The sequence below is a fragment of the Entelurus aequoreus genome, linkage group LG10 (assembly GCF_033978785.1).
Source record: "Entelurus aequoreus isolate RoL-2023_Sb linkage group LG10, RoL_Eaeq_v1.1, whole genome shotgun sequence".
NCBI lineage: Eukaryota > Metazoa > Chordata > Actinopteri > Syngnathiformes > Syngnathidae > Entelurus > Entelurus aequoreus.
In genome coordinates this window covers 19,479,112-19,497,008 of record NC_084740.1, presented here as the reverse complement: position 1 = coordinate 19,497,008, position 17,897 = coordinate 19,479,112, and the positions used below count along the sequence as shown (strand labels likewise).

Here is a 17,897-nt window from a genome sequence, read left to right as displayed (position 1 = left end):
GTAACACAGTGGTGAACATGCCCTTTCCCAACTACTTTGGCACGTGTTGCAGCCATGAAATTCTAAGTTAATTATTATTTGCAAAAAATTAAAAATAAAGTTTATGAGTTTGAACATCAAATATCTTGTCTTTGTAGTGCATTCAATTGAATATGGGTTGAAAAGGATTTGCAAATCATTGTATTCCGTTTATATTTACATCTAACAATTTCCGAACTTATATGGAAACGGGGTTTGTATATATATATATATATATATATATATATATATATATATATATATATATATATATATATATATATATATATATATATACACCCCCCCCCCCCCAGCAGGCCCTTTGAATATCAATCAATCAATCAAAGTTTATTTATATGGCCCTAAATCACAAGTGTCTCAAAGGGCTGCACAAGCCACAACGACATCAATAGCTTAGATCCCACATCAGGGCAAGGAAAAACTCAACCCAATGGGCTACAACGAGAAAACTTGGAGGGGATCGGTGAAATGGACGTCGAGTGGATCTAGTTAATAGTGTGAGAGTCCAGTCCATAGTGGATCTAACATAATAGTGTGAGAGTCCAGTTCATAGTGGATCTAACACAATAGTGTGAGAGTCCAGTCCGTAGTGGATCTAACATAATATTGTGAGAGTCCAGTCCATAGTGGATCTAACATAATAGTGTGAGAGTCCAGTCCATAGTGGATCTAACATAATAGTGAGAGTCCAGTCCATAGTGGATCTAACATAATAGTGTGAGAGTCCAGTCCATAGTGGATCTAACATAATAGTGAGAGAGTCCAGTCTATAGTGGATCTAACATAATAGTGAGAGAGTCCAGTCCATAGTGGATCTAACATAATAGTGAGAGAGTCCAGTCCATAGTGGATCTAACATAATAGTGTGAGAGTCCAGTCCATAGTGGATCTAACATAATAGTGAGAGAGTCCAGTCCATAGTGGATCTAACATAATAGTGAGAGAGTCCAGTCCATAGTGGATCTAACATAATAGTGAGAGAGTCCAGTCTATAGTGGGGCCAGCAGGAGATCATCTTGAGTGGAGACAGGTCAGCAGCGCAGAGACGTCCCCAACTGATGCACAGATGAGTGGTCCACCCTGGGTCCAGACTTTGAACATCTCCCTAATTCTGAGGTCTCAAGGTTGGCAAGTATGGTGAGGGTGGGTGGGTGGTTTGGATTTTAAGGGAAAGGGTGTGAAGAAGTTACTGACTTTAAAATTGTACTGTTTGGAATTGCAGTCATTTCTGTCTATTTGAAAATGTCAATAAATTAAAAAAGAGTTGGATTAAAAGAGCAGTAGTTCCCTTCCAGGCCAACAGGGGGCGTGTTACTACCTTTAGTTCCACTCCAGGCCAACAGGGAGCGTGTTACTACCTTTAGTTCCACTCCAGGCCAACAGGGAGCGTGTTACTACCTTTAGTTCCATTTCAGGCCAACAGGAGGCGTGTTACTACCCCCCACCCTTGTACGAAGAAGAAAAGCAGCGCGGAAGAGGGCGTGTACAGAAGCCTTTTGGCTCATCTCGTAACAAACCCAGTTTGTGTGATAGTTGGCAGTAAAACAGGTGAGCCGCTCAATTCCACACGACATGAAACATGCTTATTTTTGCACTTCTAAAGCAGACAATTGTTCGCTCGTTAGTTTTTAGGGCAGTTAGCTTACCCTGGCTAAGCTAGGCTAAACTAGTCTAGTTTAGGCCCGACGACTGCACGCCCTGTCGTAATTTTGCTGCGACCGCTATTATTAAGAAAACATAACATTTTTGCATGCTTTTGTGGTTTCTTTATTCTATTCATATAACTATGTGCTAATAATAAAAAATTATGACGAAAGCGTGGTAGTCAATACAGACAAGCGCTCTAGTTCAAGTGGGTTAGCTGCTAATATCTAGTCTTATTCGAAATATAAATGCTTAAGAGACTTGTTTGTTGTATTTTTTTTAATGTAGTAATTCGCAAATATTTACCATTATTTAGACTGTTACACACATTAAGCCAATCAATATATTAAAAGTCAGCCTTACATAGTCCTAGACATAGACTTGTTATAAGGGTACGCAGCATCGAGCGCTACTGTCTACTGGCGCTGACGAGACTTGGGGCCGCCATCTTGGAGTGGTGATCAGCTCCACTCAGTGCAATTCATTTGGCAGGAGCAATGAACTGTCAGCGCATTTAATTAATCTTACCTCACTGAATACCACTGATTTTCACACGCTTTTTTGCTACGATAAAGGACACATGTTTTATTATTCATAGTTTGCTTAACAGTAATAGAATATTATTATATGCTATAAATGACCAGACGTCCGAGATCAAAACTGGGAATATAATCCCAGAGAAGGGGGGGAAAACGGTCAGTTATTTCTAAATTGAAAAAACAATATGGTTAGGTTATATATACATGTGTATATCCTACATAAACAATGTATGAATACATTAGATATTTATATATCATAGGGACTTATAGACTGTATCTCTGTTGCTGCAGCAGCAGAGAGTTTATTCTGTTTTGACACTTTGTATTTATATTTTGTGTTACCTTCTTCCCTTAAATGATCATGTTTACTTTGATTGTTTTATATGTGTTTTTTATATTAGCTATAATAGCCTACTATCAAAATGACTATGTGTCGCAGGCTGAAGCAAATCTTCGTTGACAGAAATGTTGAAATTTAATATTTATCCTACATATTTTTACAACATTAGAAACTATTAGTAAATCAGAGGCTACTCAGAAGGTGAGATAACTCCTGGAAATTACTGGCTTTTAATGGCCAAAGGTATAGATGTGTGTGTCCAAGTTAAAGGAAACGGCCGGCTGTTAATAGATTAATTTGTGAATGTGAGTGTGAATGTTGTCTGTCTATCTGTGTTGGCCCTGTGATGAGGTGGCGACTTGTCCAGGGTGTACCCCGCCTTCCGCCCGATTGTAGCTGAGATAGGCTCCAGCGACCCCGAAGGGATTAAGCGGTAGAAAATGGATGGATGGATGGACAATCTTTGCAAGCTGTGTAACGTTTGCTGTGGTCTGGAACAACATGGCACACAACAATCTGAAATGCAGCCAATATTACACACATATGTCATGAGTCATGCAAAACTAAATGATATACAAAGGGGATAAAAGTAAAGGATATTAAATTAGCTCAAATTTACCTAAAAATGAGGCATAATGATGCAATATGTACATACAGCTAGCCTAAATAGCATGTTAGCATTGATTAGGTTGCAGTCATGCACTGACCAAATATGCCTGATTAGCACTCCAATAAGTCAATAACATCAACAAAGCGCACCTCTGTGCATTCACGCGCAGTATACAACTTTTGGCGGACAAAATGAGACAAAGGAGTGGAAGATTTTACATGTAAACACACTGTTGCGTCACAGTCCACACTATAGTGTGTTCAAGAACCGCCGAAATTAGTAGGACAAAACAATGTTCACTATAAAGTCTCATCAGTAAAGCATACACACAAACATTAAACCCTGGGCTTTCTAACAATTGGGACGGTTTGTGTCATGTTTGTCCTCAAACAAGAAACATACTAAAACAAAAAAAATATTTCTCCCATTTTTTTCCATTTTCAATCTTTAAAAAAAAATTAGAGCCACGTGTTGCTGACCCCTGCATTACACTATTACTGTTTGCGTAATATTGTCATTGTCACAATTCTTCTGTGGGGGAAAAATGTATTTAATCAAAGTCAAATAACTTTTACCGTTAAGGGTCAAAAAGATTTGCTTAAACTTGCAGTATTTAACTGTTCAATTCAGACATGATACCTCGTTAATACCAAAATACCACACAACTGCATACAGACAATAACCACACTGTTTGAGTGGAGAACTGCTTCCTGATGTACTGTAAGTATAATTAAAATGTTGCCAATCATATAAATAAAGCACAGCATCCTTAGGGATTTTTTTTTATTTTTTAAACAAAACCCTGCACACTATAAATAAATACTTACTGAAATACAAGATACAAATGAACAAAACATTTTGTTGTTGATTTTTTAATGTTAATTGCACATACCAACATTTTGTTAATGTTCTGACAAAGCAAGCTTATTCCCTTAGTTTGGGTTGCAATAAAATAAGTAGCTCCCAGCCATTTTCAGTTGGTAAAAGTAGATCTCAGAAGAAAAAAGGTTGGAGATCTCTGTCCTATGTGATGCGTATTTGTTTTCATTTGTTTGATGGGGTTTGTAGCTTTTCACACAGATTGCCAATGTACTGGTGGGAGCGTGGCTAGGTCAATATTATGTCATTTAACTTTCATAATTGACGATGATGCATATATTTTCTTTAAAAAGGCAAAAAAATTATACATATATTTAAAAACAAATATGTGGCATTAGTACTAACTTAATTGTTTCTTTAAAAAAAAATGCTGTATTTATTTGAATTAGGACAGTAGATATTAATCAACGTGTCAGCAAGAAAACCGCTTCAACATAAATATGCTGGAATTAGTATCAACGCTAAATTGCATCCATTGCCCGAAGGCAGGTAGAGAAACGCAAACACAGACTTTAGACACAATAGACAAACAATAACACCACAGGTACAAATAATCAGTTTTAAAAGACAGAGTCCAAGTTTCAATTGTTGCTGCGTATTGTGCAATATAACATGCATGTTCAGTACTCCCTGAATGTTGGAATTTAGTTTGCCAAAATATGTAAACAGTTCTTTAAATTAGTGATGGAAAAAAATAACTTAATTCTCTACAATTAAGTCACTTTAAAACCAAGCACACCAAGGAAAGTACATCAATATACACATGAAGTGCACAGAACAAACTTGTCCAACCATTTTCTATTCTACTTATCCTCATTAGGGTAGCAGGGGTAAGCTGGAGCCTATCCCAGCTGACTTTGGCCGAGGGGCGGGAAACACCATAGACTGGTCGCCAGCCAATTGCAGGGCACATATAGACAAACAATTATTTACACTCCCATTTATACCAATGGACAATTTGGAGTATCCAATCAACCTAACGTGCATATTTTTGGAATGTGGAAGCCGGAGTACCCGAAGGAAACCCACGCACGCACGGGGAGAACATGCAAACTCCACAGGGATGTCCAAACGGAGATTCGAATAATATTTTGAAATACTTTCTTCCTAAACTTATTTTCTCTGCACACTTTTGCCGAGTGCCAACTCCGTTCCAGGGTCGATCAGGCGCTTGACCATGCACGTTTTTCAAAATAAAGTAAAGAGGAATATTTTTGTTATATTTGAGATGTTTTTCAAGCCATTTATGGCCAATAGTGTGTAAATTATAGACTGCATGTATCCATTCATGCAATATACTACCTACATTTGTGAAAAACGCTCATTATTAAGGTGTGCCGGCGCACCGCGATCAGTTATATGTAGTGGAAACCCTGGTATTTATTTTACTGCATGTAAGAACTGTGTTCCTGGAACCTCTCATTTACCTTTCTTTTCCACTTTGCTTCGTTGAAGCAACCGTGCCCCGCCGCGCCCCCACCCCCAGCGGAGCCGTCATGTGGCAGGAGGCCCGCAAACACGAGCGCAAGCTCCGTGGCATGATGGTTGACTACAAGCGGCGAGGGGAGCGTCGCCGAGAGTACTATGAGAAGATAGTAAGAGACTTTGTCACTTAGTGACTCTTGCATAATAGTAAATCTTGGTTTTCTGACTTGTCAAGCTCGATCTTCTGGCCTTCAGAGGGATTCTTGTTGTTCTATTGCGGCCACTTAGTTTTTCTTCTGAAGTGCTTTAGAGTTACTCAGACACATTTTAGCTTTGGAATTATTAGCAACAAAGTTCTGGGTGGAGCAAAACATCTTACATTATTTTTTATTTTGTCTCCTTAGAAAAAAGATCCAGCCCAGTTCCTTCAGGTTCATGGACGAGCCTATAAGATTCACCTAGATCCTGCTGTGGCGCTAGCCGCAGAGTCTCCTATCAACATGTGAGGGACACACACATTAAAGTGATTTTTGGGATTTGAATACCGTATTTTTCGGACCATAGGGCGCACCGGATTAAAAGGCGCACTGCCTATGAGTGTGTCTATACGGGTGTGTTTTCGTAAAAAAGGCGCACTGGATTAGGGCTGGGGGAATGGCCTTTTATTAATATCTCGATATTTTTAGGCCATGTCACGATACACAATATATATCTGGATATTTTGCCTTAGCCTTGAATGAACACTTGATGCATATAATCACAGCAGTATGATGATTCTATGTGTCTACATTAAAAAATTCTTCTTCATACTGCATTAATATATGCTCATTTTAAACTTTCATGCAGAGAGGGAAATCACAACTAAGTCAATTTAGCAAAAGTGTATTTATTAAACAGTTATTAAGCAGTGGCACAAACATTCATGTCATTTCCAAAACAGAAAGTGCAAGATTGTCAGAGACATTTTAAAACAAGCTATTACTGCACTTTTGTGCATGATGTCACTAAGATGACATATCAAAACAACACTAAATTAAAGTGCTCTTTTTGTACAGAACGCCACTACAATAGTTTAAAACAAATAAAGTGCACTTTTGTGCATGATGTCACACAAGATAATTCAATAACTGTCAAATAAAAATGAGCTGCATAATAGGAAATCAAATAGTGTATGTCCTTCGCTATGTGGTAGGTTCCTGCGGACGTTATCTCCTTCTGTTGTTGACTATTTTTTTCTTACGGTGTTGATGTGGAAATGGTTGCTTGGGCGTTTTGTGGGTGTGGCACTGAACAGAGATGTTGACATGCGGAGTTTCAAGCACTCTTCATTCTCTAGCGGGTGACTTTTCAAGTGATGCTACAAATTAGCAGTGCCGCTATTTTTTGTAGCAACGCTTTTGCCGCATACTTGACATATTACGGTTGTCTGTTCAACATCTTCCCGCTTGAAGCCAAACCACCGCCAGACGATGGACTCCCTGCTGTTTTTCTTGGGAATTAATTATTCCTTCATTTGTTACCAGATTCACAACTTCTCTCTCTCGTATTACCACTCGCACCACTCCGCTAGCACCACAGCTAACTTTACCATGCCACTACCTACCTGTCTGCTCGGCGAGGGCGTATGACGTTGCACGTGCGAAGGTATGTGACATATGTAAGAAGGTGCGCTTGTTTTATGTCTCTGTGAGAAGGAGAGACAAGAAAGAGTGAGAAAAGCCTGTAGTGTAATGCCCACAGCTAAAAGCAACTGCGTGAGAACGTATACTCCAATATCACGATATAGTCATTTTCTATATCGCACAGAGACAAACCCGCGATATATCGAGTATATTCCATATATCGCCCAGCCCTACACTGGCTTATAAGGCGCATTTAAGGGGTCATATTCAGATTTTATTGTGAATTTATAACACAATCTTTTGGTCCACATAACACGTAATGGTGGTTCTTTGGTCAAGATGTTGCATAGATGATGTTTTACAAATCATCTTCAAGTCACTTTCTGACAGTCTCTTCCAGATGCGCCGTTTTGTGGGCGGTCTTATTTACGTGACTCACCTTCGGCAGCGTCTTCTCCCCGTCATCTTTGTTGTAGCGGTGTAGCGTGCAAGGACGGGAGCGGAAAAAGTGTCAAAAGATGGAGCTAACTGTTTTAATGACATTCAGACTTTACTTCAATCAATAATGGAGCAGCATCTCCTCATCCGGAAACAACAACACACAAATGTGTCCTGTGAAAAACCGTCTGACCGGAAAAGTCTAATACCTAAAGTTCTGTGGGTGAATTATGTAAACTCACTACAGTTGTTATCGCTTTGATAGCTAGACTACTGACAGATATAAGTTAGAACTTTACACTACTTTATATTAGAAATGGCAACAGTGGAAGGTGAATGCCTAATAAGAAGGTAGAGAAAAAGAAGCGTATGAGTACGTGTCGGCACAGACTACAATGGCGGAAGCGCTCCAATTTCAGTACTTATGCAGATCCCAAATACAGGTCAGCAGGTACCAGAAGGTAAGAAAAGTTGCTTTTGCATAATATTGCGAAACAAAACGACAGATAATGTCGCTAATAGGTGCCATTTTGCAGTCCTTATACACACACCATAATAATACTCATGTTTAATGCGCTGACATTCCATCAAGCGGTGCGGCTTCATAGCTTACCAAAGTCCTACTAAAAACATTTTGACAGATTTTGAGCGCCGTGTGTAATGTTCTATATTCTCAGTGGAACATTTAAAGTTTTGGTGTTGTTTACTGGCGTCATCTTGCACTTTACCCGTATCTCTTATGTGTGACTGCCATCTACTGGTAACACTTATCATTGCACCATGCACCAAATAAAATAGCTTTGTGGTCGGTAAGCACAACCAAAATTATGCCGTACATTAGGCGCACCGGGTTATAAGGCGCACTGTCCATTTTTGAGAAAATTAAAGGATTTTAAGAGCACCTTATAGTCGGAAAAATACGGTAATTCTGTAAAATAAATTTTTACTTGACGTCCATTGGAAGTCCTATTCAGCGAAGTGGTTCCACGGTAACCAGATTTCAATCAATATTTTTGTTAAGCGAATAAGTGGTAGAAAATGGAAGGATGGATGGATGGATGGATATTATATTATACGGTGCTTTTTTAACATGAGGTTGTGTAGTTTTACTGCTCTATCTGTTGTTAAAAGCCAAAATAAACATAAATAGGGGATTTGAGTTTTAACAGGCTGTTCGATAAGTGCCCATTCTGAAGTCAGCTCAATCATAAAAAGAAGAAGAAATATACTTAAACATTGATTGTTTACGTTACGGAAAAGAGTGGAGTGCCATTTCCGAGTTGGGGAGGAGATCTTGCCCCAAGTGGAGGAGTTCAAGTACCTCGGAGTCTTGTTCACGAGTGAGGGAAGAGTGGATGGTGAGATCGACAGGCGGAACGGTGCGGCGTCTTCAGTAATGCGGACGCTGTATCGATCCGTTGTGGTAAAGAAGGAGCTGAGCCGGAAGGCAAAGCTCTCAATTTACCGGTCGATCTACGTTCCCATCCTCACCTATGGTCATGAGCTTTGGGTTATGACCGAAAGGACAAGATCACGGGTACAAGCGGCCCAAATGAGTTTCCTCTGCCGGGTGGCGGGGCTCTCCCTTAGAGATAGGGTGAGAAGCTCTGCCATCCGGGAGGAGCTCAAATTAAAGCCCCTGCTCCTCCATATGGAGAGGAGCCAGATGATTCGGGCATCTGGTCAGGATGCCACCCGAACGCCTCCCTAGGGAGGTGTTTAGGGCACGTCCGACCGGTAGGAGGCCACGGGGAAGACCCAGGACACGTTTGGAAGACTATGTCTCCCGGCTGGCCTGGGAACGCTTCGGGATCCCCCGGGAGGAGCTGGACGAAGTGGCTGGGGAGAGGGAAGTCTGGGCTTCCCTGCTTAGGCTGCTGCCCCCGCGACCCGACCTCGGGTAAGCGGAAGAAGATGGATGGATGTTTACGTTACAAATCCAAAAGCGAAACATTGTGTAACGACAGCCTTTTCGCTTAAAAGTAAGTCTGTGGGTTCTGATACGCGTCTGATCTTTGTCCTGCCAGGCCAGGAAAGCACACTGAGTCTTGCTTGTGACTCAAAATGTTGCTTGCAATTTAAAGCATAACATTTATTTGAGAGACAGCTCATATCTCCAAACACTCTTAAGTTGAGGTATGACTATATTTAAGAAATCTGACTTATTTAGTGCATGGAAATGTACTGACTGTCTCATTTGTCTTCTCTAAAGGATGCCCTGGCAAGGAGATGCCAACAACATGATTGACAGGTTTGACGTGAGGGCTCACCTGGACTACATCCCCACCTACACGCCTGTGGTGCTCAGCACCATGTAAGTCTGCCACAGTAGTCATGTGTTTTCTTGTTCTTCAGCTATTCAAATATCTTTTCTGTTTGTTTCAAACAACATTTGGGTCACATTTGCTTACGCTGACATGAATAGTTCTACTAAATTTTAAAAACAACTGTTATCGCCTTGATAATGAAAGTAGTATGTGTTGAACGTACATATGTAAGTTAGTGTCATGACGAAGCGACGCCAAAGTGAAAATGTATTGTCCCCAGAACTCCAGATCTAGAAATGGAGGAGAGGAGGTGCAATTATGAGCGCTACAGAGGCCTGGTGCAGAACGACTTTGCCAACAGTTAGTAGTAATACATGGTCTTAAATGTTCAGCACATTTAACGGTTTGAATATATATATGCCTGTTTTCCTTTTGCAGTCTCCGAGGAGCAGTGTTTGTACCAGATCTATGTGGATGAGCTCTACGGTGGCCTGCAGAAGCCAAATGAGGACGAGAAGAAAAAGTATGCCAGTTAAAGTTTAAAAAGTTTTCCGACCCCAATGAAGCCGTTTTGCTCTTCCTGCAGGCTGGCTGAGAAAAAGGTTGCCATCGGGTACACGTACGAGGACAGCACCGTAACAGAACCTGACCCGGCATCTGACAAAGACGAGGACAATTCAGAGAACAGCGAGTCTGAAGAGGATGAGGTTATCCCAGATATCGGTGAGTAAATGCCATCTACATGCATTCTGTCCTATTTTACTACGGACAGTATACATATACAGCATCATAAACAATTGGAGGAAAGAAGAAAGTCACTTTTCTGTTTGCCTGCATTTGTAGACGTCGAGGTTGACATTGACGAACTGAACCAGGAGCAGGAAACGGAACTCAACAAAACGGCCACTCCCTACGGAATGGTCGAAGGAGACTTTGTCAGGTAGAGTTTGTTCAATAACATCAACATGACATGTCATATACATATACTTTTGGAAAATGACGAGAGAACATTTGAGTTTAAGAACTGATTAACTTAAAATGTAATTGATTATAAAGCATGAGATATGATTAATAAATTAACATCCATCCATTTTCTGCCGCTTGTCCCTCATTAGAAAAAAACTCCCACAATAACCGAGTAATGAATTGCCTTGAAAAATGCTGTTTCATCCAAAATGCTCACCTTTTCTTAGATATACATTTTTTAATGTCTTACAATTAATTGCAGTTTCTTCTTAGTTAACTCAAAATTAATTGCGATCAATCGCAGATTTGCTTTTTCGTCATTAAAAAGTGTACCCTAAACAGATCATTTTCAGGTTTTATTTCGATGACTGGACAATTACTTTGCTTCAATTAAATGTTTGTTTTTTTAAACGTTATGCTTTTTTAAACCGCTCAACACAAAAAGGACATTAAACATGCTTTTAATAGCAATAAAAAATTACCTGCAGTGCGTTGCTGTCTTGCCAGATTTTGTATTTTGTAGGAACACAGAATTTGTATTCCTGCTTTAGAAGCACTTGTACTACATTCAGAGGAGAATAGGTACACCATGTTTAGCTACCAATTTCGCACATTAACAACACACAATGTGGATTGTTACGATCATGGTTTGACTGTCAAAGATGTTTGGTCATGTAAAATGTTATATTTCTACCTGAAAAAATGCCTCTGATATTCTCTACATTACATGTTGTACAGGTTAATGGTGTCCATAACTGTCTGCACCTTCTCTGGTAATAAACTGTAATATTCAGCCTGCTAAACATTCCTTAATTAAGGACTATCAATCAGAACAGGTTATAAAATAATATACATTTTATTACAATTTGCCATAAAATGTCCTATTTCTATTCCTCAATTGATGTACTAGCAGTTATTTAAATAGAAATATCACCTTACCTTACAAAAAAGGTGTTTTGACAGCATGAAAGTTTCCGATAAAAAGTGACTCTGGACTTTCAGCCCACAGTGTTTACTTTGTGCTGAGTTTTTATGCCATTGTACTAAAACAGTTACAGTAGCAAACTACATTTTATGTTAGTAATGCATTAATCTAATCTAAAGACGGAAGTGAAGCTCGGCAGCGGGTTGTTTATCCAATGTGACGTCTCACAGCGATTGTGGATGGAAAAAAAAAAGTTTTTGTCTTGTTGGGAGAACAACTTGTCATGTACCATGTAGCATGTATTTCCATAATGTACTCTTCAATTTGTCGATTTCTAAATGCTATTTTCCTGCTTGTTGTTCATCAGTTAATAATGAACGCAGCCACATTTTCCCACTCTCCGGAATGGCCCGAAGGTCCAAAAGGAGTCAGGACGCATGCATGTTACGTAATTGTGCGTTAAAAAAATGAGTGCTTTTGAAGGTACTTATAGTTAACGTGTTATTATTGCGTTAACTTTCACACCCCTTTTTTTTTTTTTTTTTTTTTTAAACCAATTTAACCACAGTGTTTTTTTGTAACCATAACATTATAATTAGTAACATTAATGACAGTAACTTTAACCACACTGTTTTCTGCCATCCAGTTTCTAATTTTGTGCAGTGTAGTCCCCATTTACGGCAGCAGAGGGCGCTACTTCCACTATAAAAGGACTACTGTTAACCTGAGTTTGTCATTTATGTAAGACATCAGTCTTGTAGTTAAGTAGGACACCTGTGCGATTTATGATGCAATGCATTTCAGAAAGAATGTGAATATTGTGTTTGCTTAAATTTTGATGCATTGATAGTTAATATTTAATGAGGTCAGATGAAGTTGCACTTTACTATACTAATAATGAGTAGATTTGATGGCCGTTCTATTGCCTGAGCGCTTCAGTCATATGTTTGTTTTTGAGCAATAGTATAAAACGAAGAAATTCATTAATAAAGGATTTAGCTTGACTAAATGTACGGTATCCATCAGGATGTTGAGGAAGGACAAAGAGGAAGTGGAGGCCATCAAGCATGCCAAGGCGCTGGAGGCGGAAAAAGCAATGTACTCTGTAAGAACACATTTCTTTATTGTGACGACGTCTATTCGTGTTCTGGTCATTGTGTGACGTGTTGGGTAAATTTCAGGGCCGCCGTTCTCGACGACAAAGGAGAGAGTTCAGAGAGAAAAGACTAAAAGGTCGACAGATCAGCCCGCCCAGGTAAACAAAGTTCACTTCCACAAGATGTCGTTATTTCAACGAGGATGAGTGGATAGTTAGCTGTGAGTCAGCTTGTAGCAGTCAGTTGCAAGCTAGCACATGACATGTTTACCTAAAGTGTATTAAGTTACTAAAGCAGTTCATTCACTGTTTCTGTTGAGAATGAGATCAACATAATTCATAGTTGAATTATGCAAATCGAACCGCCTTAAATTATCATTTGTCCCAGCCTCCATTAAGCTGACCAACAAGGTGCAATAGAATGTTAATACATAGGTTAGCACTTTTTTAGCACATAGCACTTTAGAACTAAGCACTTTAGCACATAGCACTTTATCTATGAGCTCTAGTGCAATGCACACTGGCACTTTATCTTTATCTCCATACTGTAGATTTTATGCCTACATCAAAGTGCCACATATGTCTATCAAGCTCCATGTTCTGATGTTTAAATGTTAGTTGTCTGGTTGTGGTTGTGTCTGCGCTTGTGTTTTTGTTCTGTTGTTTTTGTGTATGTTAAGAAAGCAATGATGCACTGTGCCCAAGACAAATTTCCCCGTGTGGACAATAAAGTTGAACCTTGAACCTTGAACCTTAATGGCTATTTAGCTACTCTTTTATATTAGTCAGACACAGTCTTTCAATCCTGAAAGCCTGTATTCATTGGTTGTTTAGCTATGCAGTATAAACAGTAAAGTTAAAGTACCAATGATTGTCACACACACACTAGGTGTGGCGAAATTATTCTCTGCATTTGACCCATCACCCTTGATCACCCCCTGGGAGGTGAGGGGAGCAGTGGGCAGCAGCTGTGGCCGCGCCCGGGAATCATTTTTGGTGATTTAACCCCCAATTCCAACCCTTGATGCTGAGTGCCAAGCAGGGAGGTAATGGGTCCCATTTTTATAGTCTTTGGTATGACTCGGCCGGGGTTTGAACTCACGACCTACCCATCTAAATTGTCTATAAAGATATCGACAAAATGGAACTTCCTCAATGCGTTTTTTTAATATGTTTTTCTTGTGCTCATCAATCAGCTACGCCAGGAGAGACAGTCCAACATACGATCCTTACAAACGGTGAATTCCACATCCCTATATTAACCCTAATTGTGGCATATGTGCGTTAGACTCAAGAATGGTTGTATTTCTTGCTCAGGTCCGCGTCAGAATCCAGCTCAGAGTCGCGCTCACGTTCTCGGACGCCCGGTCCAGAGAAGATCACCTTCATCACCAGCTTTGGAGGCAGCGATGACGAAACGGCCGCAGCAGCACAAGCCGGTGCCCCCCACGCTGGTCACGCCTCCTCCAACGCGCAACACCCTGCAGGTCATAGCAGGGGCTCCCGGTCGGTAACTTTCCCGCCTCCTGGTTTTTCATTGGTTAGTCTTGACCGTTGACATGATCACTGGCAGAGGCTGATTCCCATCATTTAATGCTGATATTTTTTTTGTTTATTGGAGGTGAGATTTAATATGTGCATGAGTGTCAAGAGTTGTACTGACGTGACACCATTTTGTGTGCATGTAATTTTACCAGCAATGAATCAGTTAGATCAATCAGGACCACAGCAAACAGTAGGCTAGGTGCTGTGGCGTTTTTGTTACTTAAACGTTGTTTCTGTATTTGTTCAGGAGACGAAGGTCCTCATCCAGTCGTTCCCCGTCATACTCCTCCTCACGCTCGTCATCACCATCCTCCTCGTCCTCCCGTTCACGCCGCAACCGGCGAGGAGGACGGCGGGGAAGGGACGGACGTCGTTCTCATTCCCGCCTGAGACGATATTCCCGATCCTACTCGCGTGACAGGGGAGGTTCCCGAAAAAGACGCGACCGATCGCGATCCAACGGTCGTGACCGAGAGAGGGCGAGAGACAAAGAGAGAAGACGATACACTTCAAGGAGACGAACAAGGTAATGCAGAGGTCTCAAATTCAGGTTACTCGGGGGAGTCCTGGGTGCAACAAGTATTTACTTCAGAATCAACTTTTAGCCACGTGACTCAATTTGTCAACGACTTCTACCTGCAGCTATATTGACTCTAAGCTATTTTTGAATGTAAACATTCAAAAATAGTTCCTCTGGAGATGGTTAGATACTAAGGGATTTGCTTGTTGAATGAACAAACAGATGTAGCCTTTAGGGCTGCAACAACTAATCGATTAAATCGATTAAAATCAATTATCAAAATAGTTGGCGATTAATTTAGTCATCGATTCGTTGGAACTATGCTATGCGCATGCGCAGAGGCTTTTTAAAAAAAAATTTTTTAATAAACCTTTATTTATAAACTGCAACATTTACAAACAGCTGAGAAACAATAATCAAAATAAATACAAAAACAGTACAAAACAGCGCCAGGGCGGCGCTGAGGCTACGTCTCATGAGGTGGCGTAAGCTAGCCAATGATGTGGTCATGTGCAGCTCACGTGACGACGACGTCTCCTTTGCTGGAAACGTTCGAAAAATGGCGCAGGAAAACAGTACGGATAGTTCAGCGGAAAAACATCTTGAGGTTATTTCTTCAATGGGGAAAAGTGTACGACCTTAGTCGTCAAAAGTGTGGGAACACTTTACTTTAAAGACTTCAAAGAAGACCGTTTCCTGCAAAATGGCACGGAAGTACAACATTACTTCAGGAGCACCTGAAGAAGAAACATGTTGGAGCCATGGATGAAGGGAAGAACTCACGCTACGTAACTTTTTAAGTCCATAGTTGCAACAAGCATTCATGAGTTCAGCTTTTTTGTGAGTAACGTTAACGTTATGTCTTTGTTGCAACGCGGGGCTGATAATGTGTCTCCGGCACATTTGACTCCGTTTTTTAGAGCGAAAACGCACTGTTACCAATTTCGAAATAAACGTAACGGACAGAAGTATCTCAGGTGGGTTTCATAATGGATCAATGTAGCCGGGCCCGATAAAGCTATATAAATATATTTAGATTTGAGTGACGCTTTAGTATAACTAAACGTTATGAAGGTGCTGGAATATTTCATGCTATTGTTCAGAGGCAGCCTAAAATGAATCCTTTATTATTCACAACAGAAACGTGTACAATATCTGATTCAGTTCTGATCTGATGAGTTACATTTCTGTGTTATTATTGGTGTATGCTGAACCCATAATGTCCAGAACATGGTGCCAGTATGCTGGGTTTTTTCAATAAAATACTGGAAAGGATAGAAAGGTAGTTTGTCTCTTTTATCCGATTATTAATCGATTAATCAAAGTAATAATCGACAGATTAATCGATTATCAAATTAACCGTTAGTTGCAGCCCTAGTAGCCTTTGGGAAACTCATATTGAGCTTGTCAGGATGGCATTACTCAATATTACAGTGTCATAGAAGAAATAGTGCTACAGTCCCTTGTTTTTTCGTGGCTAATTGATTCCAGGCCTCACTGTGGTAAATTAATTTCCACGATGTAGGATTATTAATAATAGAGACATCCCGATCATGGCGTCGGGGTCGATATTTGCCTTTTTTAACTGATCGGCGGTCAGCTGTCCAGCCAAGCCCATTTTCAAAAGGGACATAAGCTCAGGAAGACACAATTACAGTTCCTTATTTCTTGTTACACACTGCAGGAGGTGTGTGAATTCAGGAAGGGTGCGTGTCTTTCCAGAACACTGGGTCGAATTTGAGAGCAAGCAGTAACAAACGCGACGTCTTGGAAATCGATTCCAGGATACTAATCCTCACCACCACGCCGGAAAATTAACTAAGTTTCTTAAAGTATCATTATGGTTGGAGGACTAGAGAAAAAGGAATGGCGGAGCATGCGACAAAAACGCACACATGCCGAGCAGGATGAGACAAGAAGCTAACAGCTAAAGCTTCAATGTAAAGTGTAGGGTTAGGGTTTCGGTTAGGGTTAGAGCGTTTGATCGATTCAGATGTTGATACTATTGATACCTAATATGGTATAATCAGATCGATATTTATCTTTTTCTTGTTCTGTAATAAACTTGTTTTATGTGTTGGTACACATTATTTTACACTACCTCAAATTCAAACTGCACTTTAATGTAATTTTATTCCATTTATGCTTAAGTATTGGAGTTTTAAAAACTCCACGATGTGGGTCACTGCTTGCCGTTTACCAAGGCACTGATGAGAAGCACTGCTGTATACAAGAAATCAAAGAATACAAATAATAATATACCATTTGAAAGTGTTGTTTAGTAAATGTTAACTTGAAGTAAATGTATTGTAGTATTCAGTACACCATTGTTTACTGCAGAATGCACTTTTTGATGACAAGAAAAATAACAAAAGAACTTTGAGAGGAAAAAAGTTATCTTTACTCCCACAAAATGTACCGGGGGAAAAAAAAGAGAAAAATTGTGTCCCTAAAACCGAGGTACGGACCGGAGCGTGGGTTACTTGTACTGTTGCACCTCTCATCAACACAAATATAGATATGAACAAAATGACAGTTGTCAGCTGTTAGCATGTATTACCTCGATCAAACATGGCTGAAAGGTTTGTTGCATGATACTGCAATTATAAACCGTAGGGATGCAATGATACTCGCTATAATCCTGCAGGGGACAATCCGAAAAATAATTGTGATATTAATCATGATTGATGGATGGATGGGATGAAAACTTTATTGTGATAATTCATTGTGCCATATTGCCTAGCCCTTGTTTATTGTATTGTATTGTTTTAAGTAGGGCTGCAACAACTAATCGATTAAATCGATTATAAAAATAGTTGCCGATTAATTTAGTCATCGATTCGATGCACAGAGGCTACTTTTTTAAAAATTTTTATAAACCTTTATTTATAAACTGCAACATTTACAAACAGCAGAAAAACAATAATCAAAATAAGTATGGTGCCAGTATGCTGGGTTTTTTCAATAAAATACTGGAAAGGATAGAAATGTCGTTTGTCTCTTTTATCTGATTATTAATCGATTAAGCAAAGTAATAATCGA

At 39.9% G+C, this 17,897-nt stretch overlaps 1 protein-coding gene across 2 annotated transcripts in view; it reads left to right on the top strand.

Annotated features, from left to right (window-relative positions):
- Positions 1 to 1,432: 1,432 nt before the first annotated feature.
- The window catches only part of clasrp (CLK4-associating serine/arginine rich protein), a 35,082-nt gene continuing 18,617 nt past the window's right edge, over positions 1,433 to 17,897 (top strand). For both annotated transcript variants that reach the window (XR_009827452.1, XM_062060246.1), the window contains exons 1-13: positions 1,433 to 1,587; positions 5,507 to 5,646; positions 5,881 to 5,978; positions 9,749 to 9,850; positions 10,084 to 10,163; positions 10,242 to 10,326; positions 10,390 to 10,526; positions 10,647 to 10,743; positions 12,721 to 12,799; positions 12,876 to 12,949; positions 13,987 to 14,028; positions 14,108 to 14,296; positions 14,583 to 14,861. Coding sequence is in view for 1 of the 2 variants with exons in the window: in XM_062060246.1 (XP_061916230.1) it covers positions 5,548 to 5,646; positions 5,881 to 5,978; positions 9,749 to 9,850; positions 10,084 to 10,163; positions 10,242 to 10,326; positions 10,390 to 10,526; positions 10,647 to 10,743; positions 12,721 to 12,799; positions 12,876 to 12,949; positions 13,987 to 14,028; positions 14,108 to 14,296; positions 14,583 to 14,861 (1,361 nt within the window). In the remaining variant the exon portion in view is untranslated. The remainder of the gene's footprint in view (positions 1,588 to 5,506; positions 5,647 to 5,880; positions 5,979 to 9,748; positions 9,851 to 10,083; positions 10,164 to 10,241; positions 10,327 to 10,389; positions 10,527 to 10,646; positions 10,744 to 12,720; positions 12,800 to 12,875; positions 12,950 to 13,986; positions 14,029 to 14,107; positions 14,297 to 14,582; positions 14,862 to 17,897) is intronic.